We start from the raw sequence: 21871 nt of genomic DNA on the forward strand, positions 1-21871 counted from the left end.
AAATGGAAAAAAATGTGTTTAAATTTGTGGGGAAAATGATGAACACTGGTTAAGGTTTGGCAAAATTGGTATAAAGTGGCAACAGTGGAATTTTAAAAATATTCATAGTTTTTTAGGGAATCTGGAGACCGCTTCTTAATGTCTCGCGACCCCAAAGGGGGTCCCGACCCCAAGGTTGACAACCACTGGTCTAGATAATGACTGCTCTGAAGCTCAGAATATGGGCACTGCCAGCAAAAAAAGGAGCGTCTGTGGACACAAGCCCTAATGATGAAGGTGATGATGATGATGATTATGGTAATGATGGTGAAGAAGAGGAAGGTGATGGTGACGGGGTTGATGATGGTATCACCTCGCAGTGCCAGCAGCAGGGGACGCCCTTCACCATCTTCTTCCTCTCTCCTGGTTTACAGGGAAAACTGCAGACTGACTGTGGGACGGATTTATCTCCTCCGGACCACTGCATCTCCTCCAGCTGACGGAGAGACGGACAGACAGGTCAGAGATACAGACGGATAGACGCTAAACACTGAATCTCTCTTTCACCCTCTTACATTGAGTCTCAGGTTATTGGCCCACTGGCCGATCACATGGTAACCAGGATGGCTGTGATTGGTCATCTGGAACTGAAAGATGTCGTAACGACCCGGAGCGTCTCCATTCTCATTGAACATAACCGTAGTACCTGCACTTCCTGTGGAGAGAGAGAGAAGTGGAGTTTGAGCTTCATGACTTTATTTATACATAAGCAGATCAAACTGTTGTCTCACAACTGGACAACTTTAGGCCTTTTCTTTTAGGAGAATGGCTGTGTTGCCAATTCAAAGCTTGTTATGATGCCATTATATAAGTTTCCCTCCAAACTGAGTCAAAGCTTTCACATTACAAAAAGGATATTTCTGGTTTCAGATCAGGCCGCCAGTAGAATATCCCCAACAGCCAATGAGAGTGAGTCTGCTACGAGAAATTATGGGATGGGAGAGACTCTGCAGACAACAACTGTTGGCCGGGTTCTTCACCAGTCAGAGCTTTATGGGAGAGTGGCAAAGAGAAAGACACTGTTGAAGAAAACTCAGATTCAATCTGGACTAGAGTTCACCAGAAGGACTGTGGGAGACTCCATGGTCAAGAGGAAGAAAGGTCTTTGGTCTGATGAGACCAGAATGGAGCTTTGAGACCATCAGACAAGACGCCAAACACTGACATCACAGCAAACACACCATCCCCACTGTGAAGCACGCTGGTGACAGCATCATGCTGTGGGGATGCTTCTCAGCAGCAGCAAGCTCTGGGGATGCTTCTCAGCAGCATCATGCTGTGGGGATGCTTCTCAGCAGCATCATGCTGTGGGGATGCTTCTCAGCAGCATCATGCTGTGGGGATGCTTCTCAGCAGCATCATGCTGTGGGGATGCTTCTCAGCAGCATCATGCTGTGGGGATGCTTCCCAGCAGCAGCAAGCTGTGGGGATGCTTCTCAGCAGCATCATGCTGTGGGGATGCCTCTCAGCAGACGGCCATGGAAGTCTTGTAAAGGTAGAGGGTAAAATGAACGAGGCGTAATGTAGAAAAATGCTGGAGGACAATCTTTTTCACTCTAACAGAGAACTATGGCTTAGAGAAGGTTGATTTTCCTGAAGCATACAGAGAAAGCTACACAGAAATCAGTAAAGAAGAATGGAGTAAAATTCCAGAGTTTGATCCTGACTGAGACCTATCCGCACAGACTCAGAGCTGTGACTGGTGACTCTACTAAATACTGACTAGAGGGAGGAATATTTATGCAGTCACTTTTTTACATTACAGATTTTTATTTAACTGACATTACTTTGTAGAAGTCTGTTTTCAGCTTGATATTAATGGGTATTTTTTGTTAAAAAAACCTAATTATATTGGCCATGATTAATTTATAAAATCCATAAAAGGGTAAAACATCCATGGGGTTGAATACTTCACGTAGGCACTGTAAATATTCAGCATGATGAATATTTATGATTTTAAATCGGAGCATCTCAGATCATCTTCTGAGCTGATAAGAGAAGGAAAGATCACTCTGAATAAACCACAGACTACAAGAAAATCTGTTTAGGTAATCTTTACAACCATCAGATCATCGGGTCTTTACTGACCTTGGTCAGAAGAGGGGAATCTGCACGATTATCTTTTAGCGAGTACCCTGCTTTACCTTTATTTAAACAGCCATGGATGACAGAGAGAGCACAGGTCTGAGTTAACATCCCAGTAATCCTGATGCTGAGTTTATCTTTCAGATCATTCATAATCAATACTCTAACCACAGTCTGAATGATTAATGCTGATCAGAGAGAAAAATATTCATTAATCTGATCAATAACCAACCAGTAAAACAGCTGCTCCTGGTCCAGTTTTTATTTCTTGTTGTGCAGATAAGTTAAATAAAAGAGGAGTATATTTTCTCCTCCTCCTCCTCCTGCAGAGCTCCTCCAGCTGCTGCTTCAATTATTAACCCACTCTCTCTCTCACACACACGGGCGTGCAGTGAGACCTCAGTGGAAACATGTAAAGTGCATTAACTGCTGCTCTGTGTGTCTGAAGACAGAACAAACCGCTCAGAGCAGAAACAGAACTACAGACGGCAGCACCAGGCTGCACCTGCTCGCTCTAACTTCAAACGCAGTTTTCACGTCCATGGAGTTTACGTACCGATGTTTAAGGTGCTGCACCTGCTGAGATGGTTCCTTAAATCTCACATGGAGCCCCTAGTGCGCAGGTGTCAAACTCAAGGCCTGGGGGCCAAATCCGGCCCGTGGTACAGTTTTACCTGGCCCACCAGATCCTATGATATTTTATTAGAACTGGCCCACCAGTATGAGGTCTGCAGATTTCCTCCAGTATAAAAATATAAATTTAACTTGGATGATTTATAACATCCTTGCTGTATCATAAAAATAAGAAAAAGTAAACAGGAAAAATAATTTGATAAAAAGTCAGGAACGTAGGAGAAATTTGTGTTCTTTATATTTTCAATTTTGCATCTCATAGTTCTGACGACTAAAAGATATGGTTTTGACTTTTTATTTCATGTTTTAACCTTTACATTTCATAACTTTGACTTTTTATGTCATATTTTTACCTTTTAGATTCATCATTTTATATTAAATCCTAATTTGACCTTTTAAAGTCATATCAATTTTGACCTTTATCTCATTTTTTTGACCTTGCATGGTGACAATGCATGGTTTTTAACATTGTTTCACATTTAGACTTCTAAAACTCATGAATTTGAAATTTAATCTCATATTTTGACATTTTAAACTCACGATTATATTATTTATCTCACACTTTGATTGTTAAATATCATAAATTTGAATTTTTTTCTCATTTTTGCTGACAAATTCAACTCCTAAATTTCACTTCATCTCACATTTTGATTGTTAAATATCATGATTTTGAATTTCATCTCAGTTTTGCTGGTGTTTCAACTCCTAACTTCGACTTTTAGCTAATTTTTTTGATCTTTAAAACTCATGATTTTGACTTTTATATCATATTTTGACTTAAAAATCATGGTTTCAGTGTTCTACCTCATACTTTGCCTTTTCAAAACATCATTTTGACTTTAAATGTCATGTTTTTACCTTTAAAACTTGTTAGTTTGACTTTTAATCTCAGATTTTGAGTTTTTAACTTATCATGTTGACCTTTTAATCTCAAAATCCTTTAGGTTGACAGGCAATGGTTAAATATTGACCCTGTTAGGCCCTCAGGTTAGACCCAAATTTAGAATCTGGCCCCTGCTGTGATTGAGTTTGACACCCCTGATCTAGTGGTGTAAAGTCCCCCTGATTCTAATGATGATGGTGTTTAAAGGTGGGATAACTTGGAGGATGCAGAGGACTGTTTGGTGTCAGTGGTGTGCTCTACATGATTAACAACTCTGAGTCTATTAGTAGAGGTGTAATGGTTCACAGAAGTCATGGTGAGGGTTGTAGCTCACTTTTAGGGTCTATACAGCGCAACTGGTAAAGGAAAGAAATTCCAGATTCCATGTCTGTCATCACACGGATCTATCTCACAAAGCTTCAAGCTGATTCGCTTGTTCCTGGTCAGAAAATGACTGCACCAATCAGCATCGTTTGAGGGGAAAGAGGCGGAGCTACAGGTGTGGTTTAGTTGAAGTAACTGCAAGCCTAAAAACAATGGTGGCCGGAGAACATATTAGTGTGGAAGCAGCTAAAGCAGCAGTTTGATGAGAAAATGATTTGGTCATTTTGATTTTGATGGCAGCAAGATATCTCAAAAAAGTTGGGATGGGAACAAGAGGCTGGAAAAGTAAGTGGTACTAATGAAAAACAGCTGGAGGAGCGTTTTAGAGAGGCAGAGTCTCTCAGAAGTGACCAAATAATGAGTTAAAAGTGGCAAAAAACTTTGTAAAAAATTAGTAAAAAGGGGCAAAAAAATTGTCTTATTGTCTGTCAACACAGTTGGCCATGCCATCCACCAATGACAGTTAAAGCTGGATCATGGAGAGAAGAAGCCACATGTGAACAGGATCCAGAAACACAGTGGTCCGTCTTCTCTGGACCAAAGCTCATTTAACATGGACTGAGGAAACATGGAAAACTGTTCTGTGGTCAGAGGAAACATGGAAAACTGTTCTGTGGTCAGAGGAAACCACAGACGCCGTGTCCTGTGGACTAAAGAGGAGAGAGAGCATCCAGCTTGTTCTCCTGGCTCAGGTCTAAAGCCTGCATCTCTGATGGTATGGGGTTGCATGGATGGAAGAGGTGGGCGTCAGCACGGTGAAAAAGTGGGTAAAGTTACTGTCTTGTTGCCTGTGCTGTCTTTGAGACTGTGCAGGTCAGCGGGGGACTTAGGGGGAGAATAAGCAGACGTCAGACCGGTACAGGGCAAGTGGTCCTGGCATGAATGTGTCCTCTGGGATTGGAGAGGGATTTCTTTTTAGTTCTGGTAAACCAGTGTTAAATAACTTTAAGGCAATAATCTTCTTCTTTGTGGTGTTTATGTCTAAAATGTAAAGGCTGTCATTTCTGTTCTCTGTGGAGTAGCGCTGTTCAGACTTTAGCAGTAAAAGCCAGAAAAAGAAAATCATATTAATGTAATTTTCTCATAGTAAAGATGAATAAAGTCAACCAAAATAAATGGATCACGATGCAGGTAAATTCAGATTAACAGTCGAGGGTTTTCAGGTCCGCCTGTATGAGTAGAAGAACAGAGCGTTAAAATGTGTTTGAATAAAGTCTGGATCGATCCTTTCTGAAATGTTTCAGGTAGTTATGGAATCTCACCGCTGACTCAAACAGATTTCTGGCTCTAGTTTAAAGGTTTGATTTAGAAAGGATCTTCAGCTGAACTTTCAAACAGATTTGTGCGAGCGAAGTCCACCGGACAACATGGACTCCGAGCTCACTAGAGGAAAAACCCCAAAATAAACCAACAGTCAGACAGACAGGCGGTCAGACAGACAGGCATGCAGGCAGAGGGACAAACAGGTTGGTGTGTGTGCAGAGGTGTTTGTCTCGGTCTCCCAGCTGCTGCCTCTCGTCTTTATGAAAAATAAATGTGATTTAACAGGATGAAGAACAAGAAGAAGCTGGGCTGTTCTCCTGAAAATCTCTGAAGACTCCAAACAGCTGCAGTGACAGAGATCAAAGTCCCAGGACCAAATGGCTCCTGATCTTATGAATAAATATATAGACTACATAAGTAAGAGAAGTTTTGTATGGTAGATTATTCCTTTGTTGTACCAATGTTTCAGTGCCAAATCTTCTCTGCCAATGCCAAACAGTTTATTCTGCTGCTGCTAAAGACTCCCTAGTAGGGCTGGGCAATTAATCCAAATGTAGATTAAATCTCAGTGTGACCTACTGCAATGTTCAAATCCCAGAAGATGCAATATTTCTTTGACCTGAAATGTGTTTTTGAAATACCAGTTTCTACACATCATGCAAACATTCAAGTGCCAATATTTTCTAGAATAAATGACATAGTTCCTACTTCCCTTGTTTTTGTATATTTTTGTCTTGAAAACAAATCTATAAAATCATCACTCCCTTCATTACAATTAATATCGAATTTGCAAAACAGGACAAAATAATTACAATAAGACATTTTTGTTAGATTGATTTGACTCTTGGGGGGATTTTTGCTTAGACATTTTTTAGATATTTTTGAGGAACTTTGAGAAATTTATTTTGAAACTTTTAGGAATTTGATTTGAATTTTCGGGGGGAAAATTTGCTTTGAAAATTTAAAGTATCTTCTTGAAAATTTGATACATTTATTTGTAATTTTTTTGTCAATTTGATTTGAATTTCTTTGGAAATTTGATTAGAAAATTTGAGGTATTTTATGGAAATTTCTAACACTTATTTGTAAATTTGGGGGAATTTAATTCAATTTTCTGGGAGAATTATAATTATTAGAATTTTTTTGGGTGGTGGGGCAGGTTTTTAATTTTCCGTTATTTTCTTAGAATTTTTGAACATTTATTTGTAGATTTTGAGAGATTGGATATAAATTTCTGGGGGAATTAGCTTGAAAACTTTTAAGTAATTTCATGAAAATTTCAGAAATTTATTTGTAAATTTTTAAGAAGTTGATTTGATGTTTTTTTTTGGGGGGGGGGTGCTTTGGTTTTTTTTAGTATTTTTATGAAAATTTGAGGAATTTATTTGACCTTTTTTGGGAATTTGATTTGATTTTTTTGGATGGTGGGGCAGGTTTTTAATTTTTAGTTATTTTCTTAGAATATTTGAACATTTATTTGTAGATTTTGGGGAATTTGATTCAAATTTCTGGGAGAGTTAGCTTGGAAACTTTTAGGTAAGTTCATGAAAATTTCAGAAATTTATTTGTAAAATTTTTTAGAAATTGATTTGATTTTTTTTGGGGGGGGGGGTGCTTTGATTTTTTTTTAGTATTTTATGAAAATTTGAGGAATTTATGTGACATTTTTTGGGAATTTGATTAGATTTTTTTTGGGTGGTGGGGCAGGTTTTTAATTTTCAGTTATTTTCTTAGAATTTTTGAACATTTATTTGTAGATTTTGGGAGATTGGATATAAATTTCCGGGGAAAATAGCTTTGTGTGTTATTATATAGAATGGTTTATTAGATGAGGAACCTGAAGAGTAATCACATGTTAAATTGTGATCGCAATGTTGGGTGAAAAAATTGCAATTAGATTATTTTTCCAAATTGTTCAGCCCTACTCCCTAGAAGACTGCTTCCTTACCCTGTCACCTTTAGGCTGTCTTCTACAGATTTACAGTCTACGGCTGTCAAAGTAAAATTTAAAATCTAATTCATTGCACAAAAAACAATGTACAAAAGGTTTAACACAAATAAATCAGTCTGGCATCATTACTCTCCATAACTCTACAACCTCTGTAACTTTGTGAACTAGATCCAATGTAAAAATTTAAACTTTTGATTTTTATCATTTAATTTTATATTTGTCTTATTGTAAAGGTTGAACAGAGACTTTAAGTGGCTGTAGGAAAGATTTTTTAAGGGTTTGAATAAGAGTGAAAATGTGTGAGGATGTGGCAATCTGAAAAGTTCTGTCCTTACATTTCAATCATCCCAACTATTTTGGAAATCACCAAATATCTCTGAAAGTTTGACTGATATGAATGTTAAAAGTCATTCCAATAATGTCCTCAAGTAGCTGGATGTTTTATTGGTAAAATGTTTTTAGTTTTGTTGAAAAAGACTGCTGAAAAGGTGTGCAGAAGAAAAAAACAAAACAAGATTTGGCACAGAAAATAAAATGCACCTAAAAGCCTGAAATTGATGTTTTGACGATACCCGAGCCAATGATAATAGTTGGAATGTCCAGTCTTACCATTGAACTTGACGCCCCGGATGTACTCGAGCAGCAGCCGTCCCTCAACAGGGTCCATCTTGCCGCAGACTCTGCTGCTGCCCGGACACAGATCCTGCCACATGCTGTGCAGAGCAAACGCCACGGCGTACACCGCGTCGATCACAAACTGAACCTTCCCCTCCTGCTCGTACGGCGAGTCCCTGCCAATCCTCTCCTTCCCTGCAGAGTCACGCCAGGTCACATGAGATGGCAGGTTACATATGATGGATGACTGTTAGAAGCCCCGCCCTCCTCCAGGTGTGTCATACCTGTGCACTTCTTCTTCTCAGGGTCCAGTTTGATCCCAGGCCGGGTCAGTTTACACCTGAAGTCGTCCTCCCAGAACTCATTGAACCAGATGTTCCTGCGGTTGTTCTCCAGAGAGCGAGAGGTGAAGTACTGATCGAATCCTGGAAAGACAAAAACCCACAGTGACGTTCAGGTGTGTGAGTGATGGTGTGTGACATTCAGGTGTGTGAGTGATGGCGTGTGAGTGATGGTGTGTGATGTTCAAGTGTGTGAGTGATGGCGTGTGAGTGATGGTGTGTGATGTTCAAGTGTGTGAGTGATGGCGTGTGAGTGATGGTGTGTGACGTTCAAGCGTGTGACGTTCAAGTGTGTGAGTGATGGTGTGTGACGCTCAGGTGTGTGACGCTCAGGTGTGTGAGTGATGGTGTGTGACGCTCAGGTGTGTGAGTGATGGTGTGTGACGGTCAAGTGTGTGAGTGATGGTGTGTGACGTTCAGGTGTGTGAGTGATGGTGTCTGACTTTCAGGTGAGAAGGCGTGAGTGATGGTGTGTGACGCTCAGGTGTGTGAGTGATGGTGTGTGACGGTCAAGTGTGTGAGTGATGGTGTGTGACGGTCAAGTGTGTGAGTGATGGTGTGTGACGGTCAAGTGTGTGAGTGATGGTGTCTGACTTTCAGGTGAGGCGTGAGTGCTGGTGTGAGTGTGTGACTTTTTTATCACCATCTATTGACGCTCGTTTGGGCAGGATGGTGACGGCGCCCTCGGCCACGTCTTCCAGCTCTGTGATTGGCGAACTCTTGGCTCCCCAGCTGTCTGACCCCACAAACAGGAAGTGCCCTGTCAGGTTAGCACGCTTGGCAGCCTCGAGGACACGCCTACAAGGAAAAGAGGGGAGGAGTCAAAGAGATCATGTGACTGTAGGTGACTGAATGTGATGATGAAACAGTGGGCATGTGTACTAAACTTTAGACCATTTTTCCAGACTAAAGCTGATGCATTTGTAGATTTAGTCATCCTGTTGACCAGTTAGGGTCCACATCTTCACATTTCAGCACAAAGTAATTAAACTACACCCTTCTGTGGTAAAAATGTACATAGCAGCTGCCATCTATAGAAAACTTCTACTGTGATTAAATGAATTTGAAAATGTTCTACTGGCTGAGCTGATACTTCACTAGTAGCAGCTCAGCTGGAATTCATGCTCCACCAATCAGAGACAGTGCTGTGACACTATAGGATTGTGGGTAATGCAGTTCTGTCGACAATCTTGCAAACAAACCACATTTTTCTCAAAAACAAGGTTTAAAAGGTTGAAGTAGAGTCTCCTCCATGTCCATCTATCCTGGTTTCTCCCTCAGGTATCTCGTGGTTAGTCTACCTTGAATGGTTCTGACATTATGGATAATAATCAAATCTAAAAAGCAGCATAGAGTAGGGCTGAACGATTTGCAGAAACAATCTAATTGCGTTTTTTCCCCAAATATTGCGATTGCAATTTAATTTGCAATCATTCTTGGGTTAATCTTGTGTATTCGACAAACACAAGCAATAAATAATTCCATAAATAAGACCATGTGTGTTGAAAACAATGAAATTATTTCTGAAGCAACTAATCCATAGTAGCATGAATCTGAATATGGGGGTGCAACAAGCTTTAGTCTATAAAGGAGGAGGCTGGGGTGGAGGAGGTGGCGCTTCAGTCTATACAGGAGGAGGCTGGAATGGAGGAGGTGAGTCTGGCTGCCAGCTGATTGCAGCTGGGATATGATTTTAGTGAAGTAATGCTAGGCTTCATCAGTTTTAGAAAGAATGAGCTAACTATTTTTGCTCGTATTGCAAATGTGATGTCATTAGCTTTGTTTAAGGGCATTATCATTTTCATGTCACTCATTTTGATAAGAAAAACAGACATAAAACACAAAAAGGTAGATTTTTTTTTAAACCATTCTAAAAAAATGACACTTGAATGATTGCATAATGTGCATAAAATCTCTGCCGCTGCAAAAAATTGATTAATTAAACTGGTATGTTGACACTGTTCAAGTTAAAAAAATATTGCAACTTCTGCAATTTGAAAATTGCAGCAAGCCATATTGCGAGTTAATCTAATTTGCAATTAATTGCCCAGCCCTAGCCATAGTGAATCATGTTGTGGCTGATAAGGGACAGTAGAAAAGAGGAAGTGGGCGTGTCTTATCCCCCTCTCTCCCAGGCACATCCATAAAGTTTAAAGGCATTTTGAGAGGAGCACCTCAGTTGAACCTCCAGGGTTTAGTTACTCTAAGAGTAATCTGATTACTTTTTTGTTGTCATGAGAAATGTAATGTGCTACCGCTGCAATTTCAATAATAATTTATTCAGTTACTTTTTCAAAGAATTTATCTGTCAGTGGAATAAATAATCTTTGGTCTGATAAATGCAGTAATGTCAGGAGTTAAAATATTTACTTGATGTCGTCCTCGTTGGCGAAGATGATCACTCCCCGAGCGTTACTCGTCTCCATCAGACGCTTTATGATTTTATCAAACTCTCCAGCTGTTGGCTCTCGAGGAATCTTCACCGACTGAGCGATACACACGCCACCTAGAGGCAGACAGAGGGGTTACAACTCTGAGATTTTCCTTGAAAAGATTATTCTTGTTTCAGATGAAAAATCTAAAAAAAGGGGAACAAACTCACCGGCCTCTCTGGAGATCTGCATGAAGGCGTCGACTCCGCTCTCGCCATAGTTTCCCTCTGACGCCAGCGTGGACACGTAGTTCCATCCCAGAGCTTTCACAATGTCCAGCATGGTTTGAGCCTGGTACGAGTCCGGAGGAACCACCCGCGAGAAGAAGTCGTAGCGATTATTATCACTGAGCTCTGGAGCCGTGGAGGCGTAGCTCACCTGAGGGATCTGAAACAGGCAGTAATCAATAACCAATAGTTATTATCTGGTAAAGATGTCTTTCTTCCATTGTCCATGCAGATGTCTTATTTAGGGACGCCCCTTCTTATTTTGGGGAGACAATGCTGCAGGAGTTACAACAGCATGGCTTCACAGTAAACGAGGGCGGGGCCTAGACTGGCCTACATGGTCCAGACCTGTCCCCCACTGATGGGAAACATATACAGAGCATAATGAAGCTCAAAATACTACAATCTAAACCCTGCACTACTGAGCAACGGAAGATCTACATCAAGCAAAGAATTCCACTTCAGTCCCCAGACTCTGAAAAGTGTTAGAAGAAAAGGTGACAGGTAACAATGTCCTTAGAAAATGCATGAAAAGATTTAAGGTGGACTATCCCATTTCAGCAAAAGCAGCATGTTGTCTCTGCTCTGTAGGGCTGAACAGTTTGGGAAACTAATCTAGTTGCAATTTTTTTCACCCAACATTGTAATTGCAATTTCACATGTGATTACTCTTCAGGTTCCTCATCTAATAAACCATTCTATATTATAACACACGAAGCTATTTCCCCCAGAAGTTTATATCCAATCTCCCAAAATCGAAAAAAAAAGTTCAAAAATTCTAAGAAAATAACTAAAAATTAAAAACCTGCCCCACCACCCAAAAAACCAAATCAAATTCCCAAAAAATGTCAAATAAATTCCTCAAATTTTACTAAAAATACAAAAAAAAAAATCAAAGCACCACACCCAAAAAATCAAACCAACTTCTTAAAAATGTACTACTAAATTTCTCAAATTTTGATGAAATTACCTAAAAGTTTCAAAGCTAATTCTCCCAGAAATTTGAATCAAATTCCCCAAAATCTACAAATAAATGTTCAAATATTCTAAGAAAATAACTAAAAATTAAAGACCTGCCCCACAACCCAAAAAAATCAAATCAAATTCCCAAAAATATTAAATAAATTCCTCAAATTTTCATAAAAATAGTTAAAAATTAAACTAACTTCTTAAAAATTTAAAAACAATTTCTCAAATTTTCATGAAATTACCTAAAAGTTTCAAAGCTTATTCTCCCCAATCTTCCCCAAAATTTACAAATAAATGTTAGAAATTTCCATAAAATACCTCATATTTTCTAAACAAATTTCCAAACAAATTCCAAACAAATTCCTAAGAATTTAAAAATAAATCTATCAAATTTTCAAGAAGATACTTTAAATTTTCAAAGCAAATTTTCCCCCGAAAATTCAAATAAAATTCCTGAAAATGTCAAAATAAATTTCTCACATACCCACATAAATATCTAAACATTTCTAAGCAAAAATCCCCCCAAGATTCAAATCAATCTAACAGAAATGTCTTATTGTAATTATTTTGTCCTGTTTTGCAAATTTGATAACAATTGTAATGAAGGGAGTGATGATTTTATAGATTTATTTTCAAGACAAAAATATACAAAAACAAGGGAAGTAGGAACTATGTCATTTATTCTAGAAAATATTGGCACTTGAATGTTCGCAGTATGTGTAAAAACTGGTTTTTAAAAACACGTTTCAGGTCAAAGACATATTGCACCCTCTGCCATCTGAAAATTGCAGTAGGTCACACTGAGATTGAATCTACATTTCCATTAATTGCCCAGCCGCTCTGTAATCCTGTTTAATTTCTTAATAGCTCCCAATATCAGGAAAAAAGAAAATAAAAAATGGAACAAGTCTAAGATTATCACAAAAAAACAGAGGAACCAGTGAGCCTCAGCAACACGACAACAGCATGGAAAACAATGGTCTTAAATAACACACCATGGTCACAGCTTTCCTGCAAATTCACAACGGACTCATCATCGAGCTGAAACTGTCGGAAATACTGACAGGAAAACTCATTACTACAAGTCAGATTCTCCCAGTAACAACCAGGGGAGGAAAGCTAAGCCTGGGTCTTACAGAAGTTAAACACCACCAGTCAGAGCAGTGTTAGCTGTGGTAATAATGCTGATAACAGAGACCTGGATGAGACCCTGTCTTTGAGTAAGACACAGTACTACCATGGCTGATGCCTCCTGGAATACTTTTGGCACTAAACAGCAGAGAAGGAGAGGAATGAAAGAATGTCCCACACCAGGAACACTCCAAGATAATGATCCTGCTGGAGTTTGGACTATTCAAGAAAAAGGACTCAAGTATGTCTCATTAACACCAGCCCACCTGTCTGCAGGATCACCTGGCTCTTAAAGGTTATGACCCAAAACACACCTGCAGTGTGACCGAGTTTCAGGTGGGCCTCACCCTGTAACTAGCACACATTCACACAGGATTAGTGTTGTGTCACAGCTGAAGCTGAATGTGTGTCAGAGCTTCAATAACAATCACATTAACACACAGAGTGTCTGTGTGCAGATTAATGAGGGACTCCACATTATCGCCATCATCATCACCATCATCACCATCATCATCATCGTCCTTGTGGTCTTCATGCTTCAGTGGAGCATGGAGACCCTTTCGGAGAATTCACACTCAGATCAACCATGATATCAAAACCATCTCATGCTCTGATAGGCCAGATGGGGGAAGTAGGCGGGACTAATAGGCACGTCAGTGAATGAAGTGGAAAGAAAAAATCTGCAACAAAGCAACAAAAACCTGCAATCAGTCAACATCTGCATGTTGACTGCCAATGCCTCGGGCAACGGGACATCTTAGTGGTTTACATTGTAGACTTTGGTACAGGAGATTTGGGGTTCCTGGTCTGTATCCAGTGTGGACCCTTGGGCAACGTCCTCAAGCCAGTAACAGCTAAATGACACTGCAACATCAGCAGCAACCAGTAACACCCAGCAAAAGTTGATTTACCAACAATCAACTACCAACAACAACCAGCAATTAACTAGAAACCAACAAGAAATACCAGCATAACAGCAACACAACAACAACCAGCAACACCCAGCATCCAGCAGCAACCACCAGAACCAAACAACAACCTCCGAAAACCAGAAAGCCACCACCAATAACCAACCAGCAATCAGCCTGGAAATACAAACAAAAATCTATTGCCAACAAGACCAGGCGACCAACTAGCAACACACTTCAACCATCAAGTGACACCCAGGAACAGACCTACAACAGCAGCAATCAAAAACACCAACCAAGAACAGCCACCAATTAAAAAACCCAAAACCAACCAACAACAACTGCCTACAAACAAGCAACACTATACAATCAACCAGTCACACCCAACAACAAAGCAGCAACAACTACCAGTCTAACCATCAGCAGGAACCAGAAACACAAGAAACAATCATTAACCAATCAGCAACAACCAGCAACGGACCAAAACACCCAGAACCAAATAAGCAACTATTACCTACCAGCCAGTGAAAAACTGCAATCAATCAGTCACACCCAGTTAAAAACCAGAAACACTCGATAACCAAACAGTAACAGTAAGCAACAACCAGCAACCAACCAGTGTTAGGTGTTGGTTACCTGTGTATCACAGTTATATTTCCTGTGTGTTACAGTTATATTTCCTGTGTGTTACAGTTATATTTCCTGTGTGTTACAGTCATATTTCCTGTGTGTTACAGTTATATTTCCTGTGTGTTACAGTTATATTTCCTGTGTGTTACAGTTATATTTCCTGTGTGTTACAGTCATATTTCCTGTGTATCACAGTTATATTTCCTGTGTGTTACAGTTATATTTCCTGTGTGTTACAGTCATATTTCCTGTGTATCACAGTTATATTTCCTGTGTGTTACAGTCATATTTCCTGTGTATCACAGTTATATTTCCTGTGTATCACAGTTATATTTCCTGTGTGTTACAGTTATATTTCCTGTGTGTTACAGTCATATTTCCTGTGTGTTACAGTTATATTTCCTGTGTGTTACAGTCATATTTCCTGTGTGTTACAGTCATATTTCCTGTGTGTTACAGTTATATTTCCTGTGTGTTACAGTTATATTTCCTGTGTGTTACAGTTATATTACCTGTGTGTTACAGTCATATTTCCTGTGTGTTACAGTTATATTTCCTGTGTGTTACAGTCATATTTCCTGTGTGTTACAGTTATATTTCCTGTGTGTTACAGTTATATTACCTGTGTGTTACAGTCATATTTCCTGTGTGTTACAGTTATATTTCCTGTGTGTTACAGTCATATTTCCTGTGTGTTACAGTTATATTTCCTATGTGTTACAGTTATATTTCCTGTGTGTTACAGTCATATTTCCTGTGTGTTACAGTTATATTTCCTGTGTGTTACAGTTATATTTCCTGTGTGTTACAGTCATATTTCCTGTGTATCACAGTTATATTTCCTGTGTGTTACAGTTATATTTCCTGTGTGTTACAGTCATATTTCCTGTGTATCACAGTTATATTTCCTGTGTGTTACAGTCATATTTCCTGTGTATCACAGTTATATTTCCTGTGTATCACAGTTATATTTCCTGTGTGTTACAGTTATATTTCCTGTGTGTTACAGTTATATTACCTGTGTGTTACAGTCATATTTCCTGTGTGTTACAGTTATATTTCCTGTGTGTTACAGTCATATTTCCTGTGTGTTACAGTTATATTTCCTGTGTGTTACAGTTATATTTCCTGTGTGTTACAGTCATATTTCCTGTGTGTTACAGTTATATTTCCTGTGTGTTACAGTTATATTTCCTGTACAGTAATATTTCCTGTGTGTTACAGTCATATTTCCTGTGTGTTACAGTTATATTTCCTGTGTGTTACAGTTATATTTCCTGTGTGTTACAGTCATATTTCCTGTGTGTTACAGTTATATTTCCTGTGTGTTACAGTTATATTTCCTGTGTGTTACAGTCATATTTCCTGTGTGTTACAGTTATATTTACTGTGTGTTACAGTTATATTTCCTGTGTGTTACAGTCATATTTCCTGTGTGTTACAGTCATATTTCCTGTGTGTTACAGTCATATTACCTGTGTGTTACAGTTATATTTCCTGTGTGTTACAGTCATATTTCCTGTGTATTACAGTCATATTTCCTATGTGTTACAGTTATATTTCCTGTGTTTCAGTTATATTTCCTGTGTATTACAGTTAAATTCCCTGTGTGTTACAGTTATATTTCCTGTGTATTACAGTCATATTTCCTGTGTATTACAATTATAATACCTGTGTGTTACAGTCATATTTCCTGTGTGTTACATTTATATTTCCTGTGTTACAGTTATATTTCCTGTGTGTTACAGTCATATTTCCTGTGTGTTACATTTATATTTCCTGTGTGTTACAGTTATATTTCCTGTGTGTTACAGTTATATTTCCTGTGTGTTACAGTCATATTTCCTGTGTATCACAGTTATATTTCCTGTGTGTTACAGTTATATTTCCTGTGTGTTACAGTTATATTTCCTGTGTGTTACAGTCATATTTCCTGTGTATCACAGTTATATTTCCTGTGTGTTACAGTTATATTTCCTGTGTGTTACAGTTATATTTCCTGTGTGTTACAGTCATATTTCCTGTGTGTTACAGTCATATTTCCTGTGTATTACAGTTATATTTCCTATGTGTTACAGTTATATTTCCTGTGTGTTACAGTTATATTTCCTGTGTGTTACAGTTATATTTCCTGTGTGTTACAGTTATATTTCCTGTGTATTACATTTATATTTCCTGTGTGTTACAGTTATATTTCCTGTGTGTTACAGTTATATTTCCTGTGTATTACATTTATATTTCCTGTGTGTTACAGTTATATTTCCTGTGTGTTACAGTTATATTTCCTGTGTATTACATTTATATTTCCTGTGTGTTACAGTTATATTTCCTGTGTGTTACAGTCATATTTCCTGTGTGTTACAGTTATATTTCCTATGTGTTACAGTTATATTTCCTGTGTGTTACAGTCATATTTCCTGTGTGTTATAGTCATATTTCCTGTGTATTACAGTTATATTTCCTGTGTGTTACAGTTATATTTCTTGCTTGTCTCTTGTGTTTCTCACCTCAAACAGTCTCAGGATGTTGGCCACCATGATGGACACGGAGCTGGCCGACGCCCCGATCACGCCCACCACCCTCTCAGGTTTGCGGATGAGTGGCGGCTCTCCGTTGGAGCAGCGGATGTCAGACGTATCTTTCTGGATGAGCGCCTGGACGAAGGTGAGCGACTGCTCCAGGGCGTAGGTGTCTCTGGAGCACGTGTCCAGGATGCGAGCGCCCAGTGTAATGTTTGGCAGGATGTAAGGGTCGCTGTTGATCTGATCCAAAGCATACAACATGGCCTCCATGCGGTGGATCCCCTTCTCCTTCTTCAGCTCGCCACATGGCAGACCGTGAGGGCCGCGGGCGTGGATGGGGAACAGCCCCCCCAGAGTGATGTCACCGGGGATCTTGATGGAGTGGGGGTGGAAGTGCTGATGGGAGGCACTCACCTGGACCACATGTGAGCCAATCCACATCCATAGAGAGAGGAGGAGGCGGGGCCAGAGTGAGGACTGACAGAAGTGCTGTCCAGTCCTGAATAAGGGAGGCTGGAGATAAGGATGATGGACATGAAGGGAGGAGGGGGCGGGGTCTGATGATGTCATACTGACGTTAAGTTTAGGGGAGGGCTGTCATCCTGTTATGGACACCTGAGGGGAGACAAGGCAATCAATCAATCAATCAGTCAATCAATCAACCAATCAACTAGTCAATCTCTGTCTCTCTTCTCCAGTGAGTCTGGGTCTCCTTTCAGTCAAAGCAAAAACAAAAGTTGAAAGTTTTAAAAACCATTCCAGGTAGACTTACCATGAGCTACCTAAATGTGAAAATCGCCTGACTGGCAAGTTGCAACCCCAGAACCATTTCCAGAAACAAAAATCAAAAAAGTTGGGACATTGTGTAAAATGGGAATTAAAACAGTACAGAGATCCTAAATTATTTTGGAGCTAAATTCAGTTAAATACAGCATAAAGACTAGATATATTATGTTCACATTTATTTCATTCTTTTAAATATATACACATACTGAAGTTGATGTCTGCAATATGTTCCAAAAAAGTTGGGACACAGTTAAGAAAAGACTGGATCATTCCAGAAACGGGGATCAGAGAGTGGGGGAGAGTGGAAGCCACAGGCCGGACTTGAACCCGAGCAAACCCCATACATGGGTTGCGCCTAAACCACGAGGCCATCTGTGATCCACAGGTCCACATTTCAAATACTTATAATGAACAATGGCTGCCAATAGAGAGGAATAAAGCAGAAAAAGGGCCTTTCAGATTGTTAGAAATGCAAAGTTCAAAAGCAAGCATCTGTGATGGCGTATTAGCGTCCATGACATGGGTCACATGGACATCTGTGAACAGGTGCGTACAGGTGTTAGAGCTCTCATCTAGATGGCATCTTTTACAAAGATGTCACTGCTTATTTCAGCGAGACAATACTAAAACCTCATTCTGCAGGAGTTACAACAGCATGGCTTCACAGTAAAAGAGGGCAGGGCCCAGACTGGCCTGCATGCAGTTCAGTCCTGTCTGCTTGTGAAATGTACGGAGCATTATGAAGCGCAAAATACAACAGAAACCTCTCACAGCTGATCAACTTAAGATGCACATAAAGGAAGAATGGGAAAGAATTGCACTCAGAGAACTTACCAGAGGTGTCAAACTCAATCACAGCAGGGGCTGGATTCTGGATTCAGGACTAACCTGAGGGCCTAACAGGGTCACATTTTTAACCAGAAACTGTCAACCTTGCTTCACCGGTAATAAAATATGAAAAAAAAAAAACAAACAAAAAAACCCAACAACTTAGCACTGATGATAAACGATTTTGACATTTAAAACGTTAAAAAGATAAGTTTAAAGTCTCACAATCTGAGAAAAGTAAATTTCTTAGTTCAAAAAGGTCAAAACATGAAACTGAAAAATAATGTTTTTTAAGGCAAATATATTAGAAAGAAAGTCAAAAATCATGAGTTTAACAGGCCAAAATATGAAACTAGAAAAGCACTCAGAGAGCACAGACCTCCACCACTGGCCCTAATTCGCAATAGTGAAGAATCCTTTAAAAAATTCCTGGATCCGTCCCCATATGTCCCCCACCATGGCATTTGCCGATTACTCCCTCCCCGGTGGGGTGGAAACACGGTTAGACAAAGCATTGGCTTGGCTACGTTTGGACTGTCATGGTGGAAGCGTTGCCTGCTGGTGCCAACAGATGCACTGACAGTCTTACCCATGGTCTCACCGGATCACTGGAAGTCATGGCAAAGGGTGAATATTCCTCTATTCCTCCCAGCATTGTGAGTATTCTCGCTACAGTTCGCTGTCTTTCTCTCTGTTACGCTCCAACTTGTCTCCTCGACCGGGCGTGCATCTTTCAAACTCTATAAACTCTAAAACTTTGAATAGAAACACACCCAAAAATGCTGCTGGGATTGAAGTTACTCATGTCTGCCATCTCCTGGTGTAAAGTGGTAACAGCGCAGACCTCCGCCATTAGCCCTATCTCCCAACAGTAAAGAATCCTTTAAAAAATTCCTGGATCCAGACGGTGATCTAGATCACTCCCAAAATCTAATCAGTTCTTCCTCATGCCATTTCTGACATTTTCTGAAAATTTCATGAAAATCTGTCTATGACTTTTTGAGTTATGTTGCTAACAAACAAACAAACCCACCTGATTACATAACCTCCTTGGTGGAGGTAATAAAATTTGTAATCATGAAACTAAAAGTCAAAATATGATTCAAAATTTAAACTGTGAGTCTAAAAGGTCAAACTATGGGATTGTGAAGTCAAAGTTTGGAGTTGAAAATATTAGATAAAATACAAAATAATTGTTTAAAAAGGTCAAAATATGACTTAAAAATTAGAATTATGAATCTTTAAGCTCTAAATATTATATAAGGCAAAATTATGAGTTGAAATGCTCAGAGTATAAAATAAAAAGTCAAAATCCTAAGTTTGAGTCCTGATTGTGAGATCCTAAATTGAAAATACATAATTACTAAAAAAAAAAATTTCTTTTCCCACATTCCTGACTTCTTACCTAAATATTTTTACTCCTTACTTTTAAAGATTTTGTGACTTAACAAGGATATCTTAAATCATCAGGATAAGTTCACATTTTTATACTTGGGGAAATCTGCAGACCTCAGACTGATGGGACAGTTAGAACAGAAATATGAGAACATCTTGCGGGCCAGATTTAACTGTTCGATGGGCTGGATTTGGCCCCCGGGCCTTGAGTTTGACACCTGTGACTTAAACAGTGTCTTCAGTCCTCAGACACTTACAGACTGTTGTTAGCCAAAAAGGTAATGTAACACAGTGGTACACATGCTCCTGTCCCAACTTTTTTGGAATATGCTGCAAGTGTTAATTTCAAAGTGTGCGTGTGTTTCCATGATATGTTAAAGATTATCAGTCTGAACATTTAGATGTCATTTTTGGATATTTTATTCTGTTTTTATTCCCTTTTTAAATGATGTCCCGACTTTATGGTATTGGGCTCTGGAGATTAAACATCATTAAATGTTTCTCTGGAGCAAACATAAAACTACATTTATAGTGGTGAAAGCCATCGTTATATATTTTGTGTTTGGCTGTTATGTAAGGTCTGTGAGGGATTTATGCATGACGAGACTGATTTTATGTTCATAACCCTACATGTTGTTTGTCTATGGACAGATTTAAATTAGTGATGAAGAGAAATTTGACATTACTGAAAAATAACAATAACAATAAAAATCATTTTTACCATATAGGGGATTTTAAACCCTTTTAGGTGCAGGAGCAGCCTTTGATTTAATCTCAGCACCACTAAAATAACTGAATTAGTAATTTGGGATAATCCAAACACATTTTTTAAACTCAGGAAATATCTTAGTTCTGTTTGTCAGGGTTTGTGTGGTAATGATCAATAATATTTCAAAGATATTCCTCTCATGCCATAAAGGCCTATCATATAATAACCTCAATGCTATTTACTTTAGGTGTACAGAAATGTCATTGTCCTTTAAAGCTGGGATTTTAATTTACTAAATGAAGAATAAAAATATCTGATTACTAAAATAACCAAACTCGTGATGTTTAAAATCCCCTAAGACTGAAAAAAGCTCATTATTAAAAACAGAAAGAGTTATTTAAATTTAAACAGACTTAATTAATGAAGGAGATTAATTCAATGTCGCTGCTTCCACAGCTCTAAAACATTTAAGGACTCACCAGGGCACAGTCCTGTCTGATCCCGGTCCTAAACCCGGTGTAAAACCCGGTCTGGTCCGTTGAAGTCTCGGTGAGTCTGTCCTCAGAGTCCTGCAGCTCCAACCAGCCCGGATCAGACCTTTCTCTCTCTCTCTCTAATTAAAACATGAACATATGTGAGCGCGCACCGTGTCTGTGTCATGTGAGGAATCTGTCCTGGGATTTTACTCGGAGTGGATCATCTCTGCCGGAGAACATCTCCGAACCTAAGTCTGTCACAGGGTGCCCTCTGCTGGTCCCAGTCCTGATTCAACACTGACAGTGGAAACTGGACTCTGTTCCTCTCCACTCCTCCCCCAGACTCTGACACCGGATTTACTGATGGGATCAAACATTTAGTTTCATTTTAAAGGACAAATTCAATCTGAGAGTTTGCTTTAGACAACCCAGAGTACAGACTTCAGAAAATATTAGACATCTGACAAATTATTTGGTTACTGCTAGACCCTGGTAGTTATAAAGGGGGTCATCATTTAGACCCTGGTAGTCCTGAAGGGGTCTGATAATCCTCAACTCTACATCCTGTTGCGTTGGTGTGTCTGTGTAACTTTGCTCCACCTGAACACCCACCAGTGTGTTTTTTTTTATGCCAGTTCCTGGTCCTGTTGTAACACTTCCTGTT

The 21871-nt window shown here is 39.3% G+C and overlaps 1 protein-coding gene across 1 annotated transcript in view; it reads right to left on the minus strand.

Moving 5' to 3' along the window:
- The window catches only part of grm6a (glutamate receptor, metabotropic 6a), a 31937-nt gene extending 10602 nt beyond the window's left edge, over positions 1-21335 (minus strand). The window contains exons 1-9 of the mRNA XM_041800128.1: positions 21211-21335; positions 16999-17628; positions 10797-11013; positions 10565-10700; positions 8838-8992; positions 8138-8278; positions 7848-8048; positions 555-694; positions 353-475 (exon numbers count right to left, since the gene is read on the minus strand). Of these exons, the coding sequence (XP_041656062.1) occupies positions 353-475; positions 555-694; positions 7848-8048; positions 8138-8278; positions 8838-8992; positions 10565-10700; positions 10797-11013; positions 16999-17583 (1698 nt within the window). The 5' untranslated portion in view covers positions 17584-17628; positions 21211-21335. The remainder of the gene's footprint in view (positions 1-352; positions 476-554; positions 695-7847; positions 8049-8137; positions 8279-8837; positions 8993-10564; positions 10701-10796; positions 11014-16998; positions 17629-21210) is intronic.
- Positions 21336-21871: the final 536 nt, after the last annotated feature.

This window comes from Cheilinus undulatus, linkage group 11, assembly GCF_018320785.1.
Source record: "Cheilinus undulatus linkage group 11, ASM1832078v1, whole genome shotgun sequence".
In the NCBI taxonomy this organism is placed as follows: domain Eukaryota; kingdom Metazoa; phylum Chordata; class Actinopteri; order Labriformes; family Labridae; genus Cheilinus; species Cheilinus undulatus.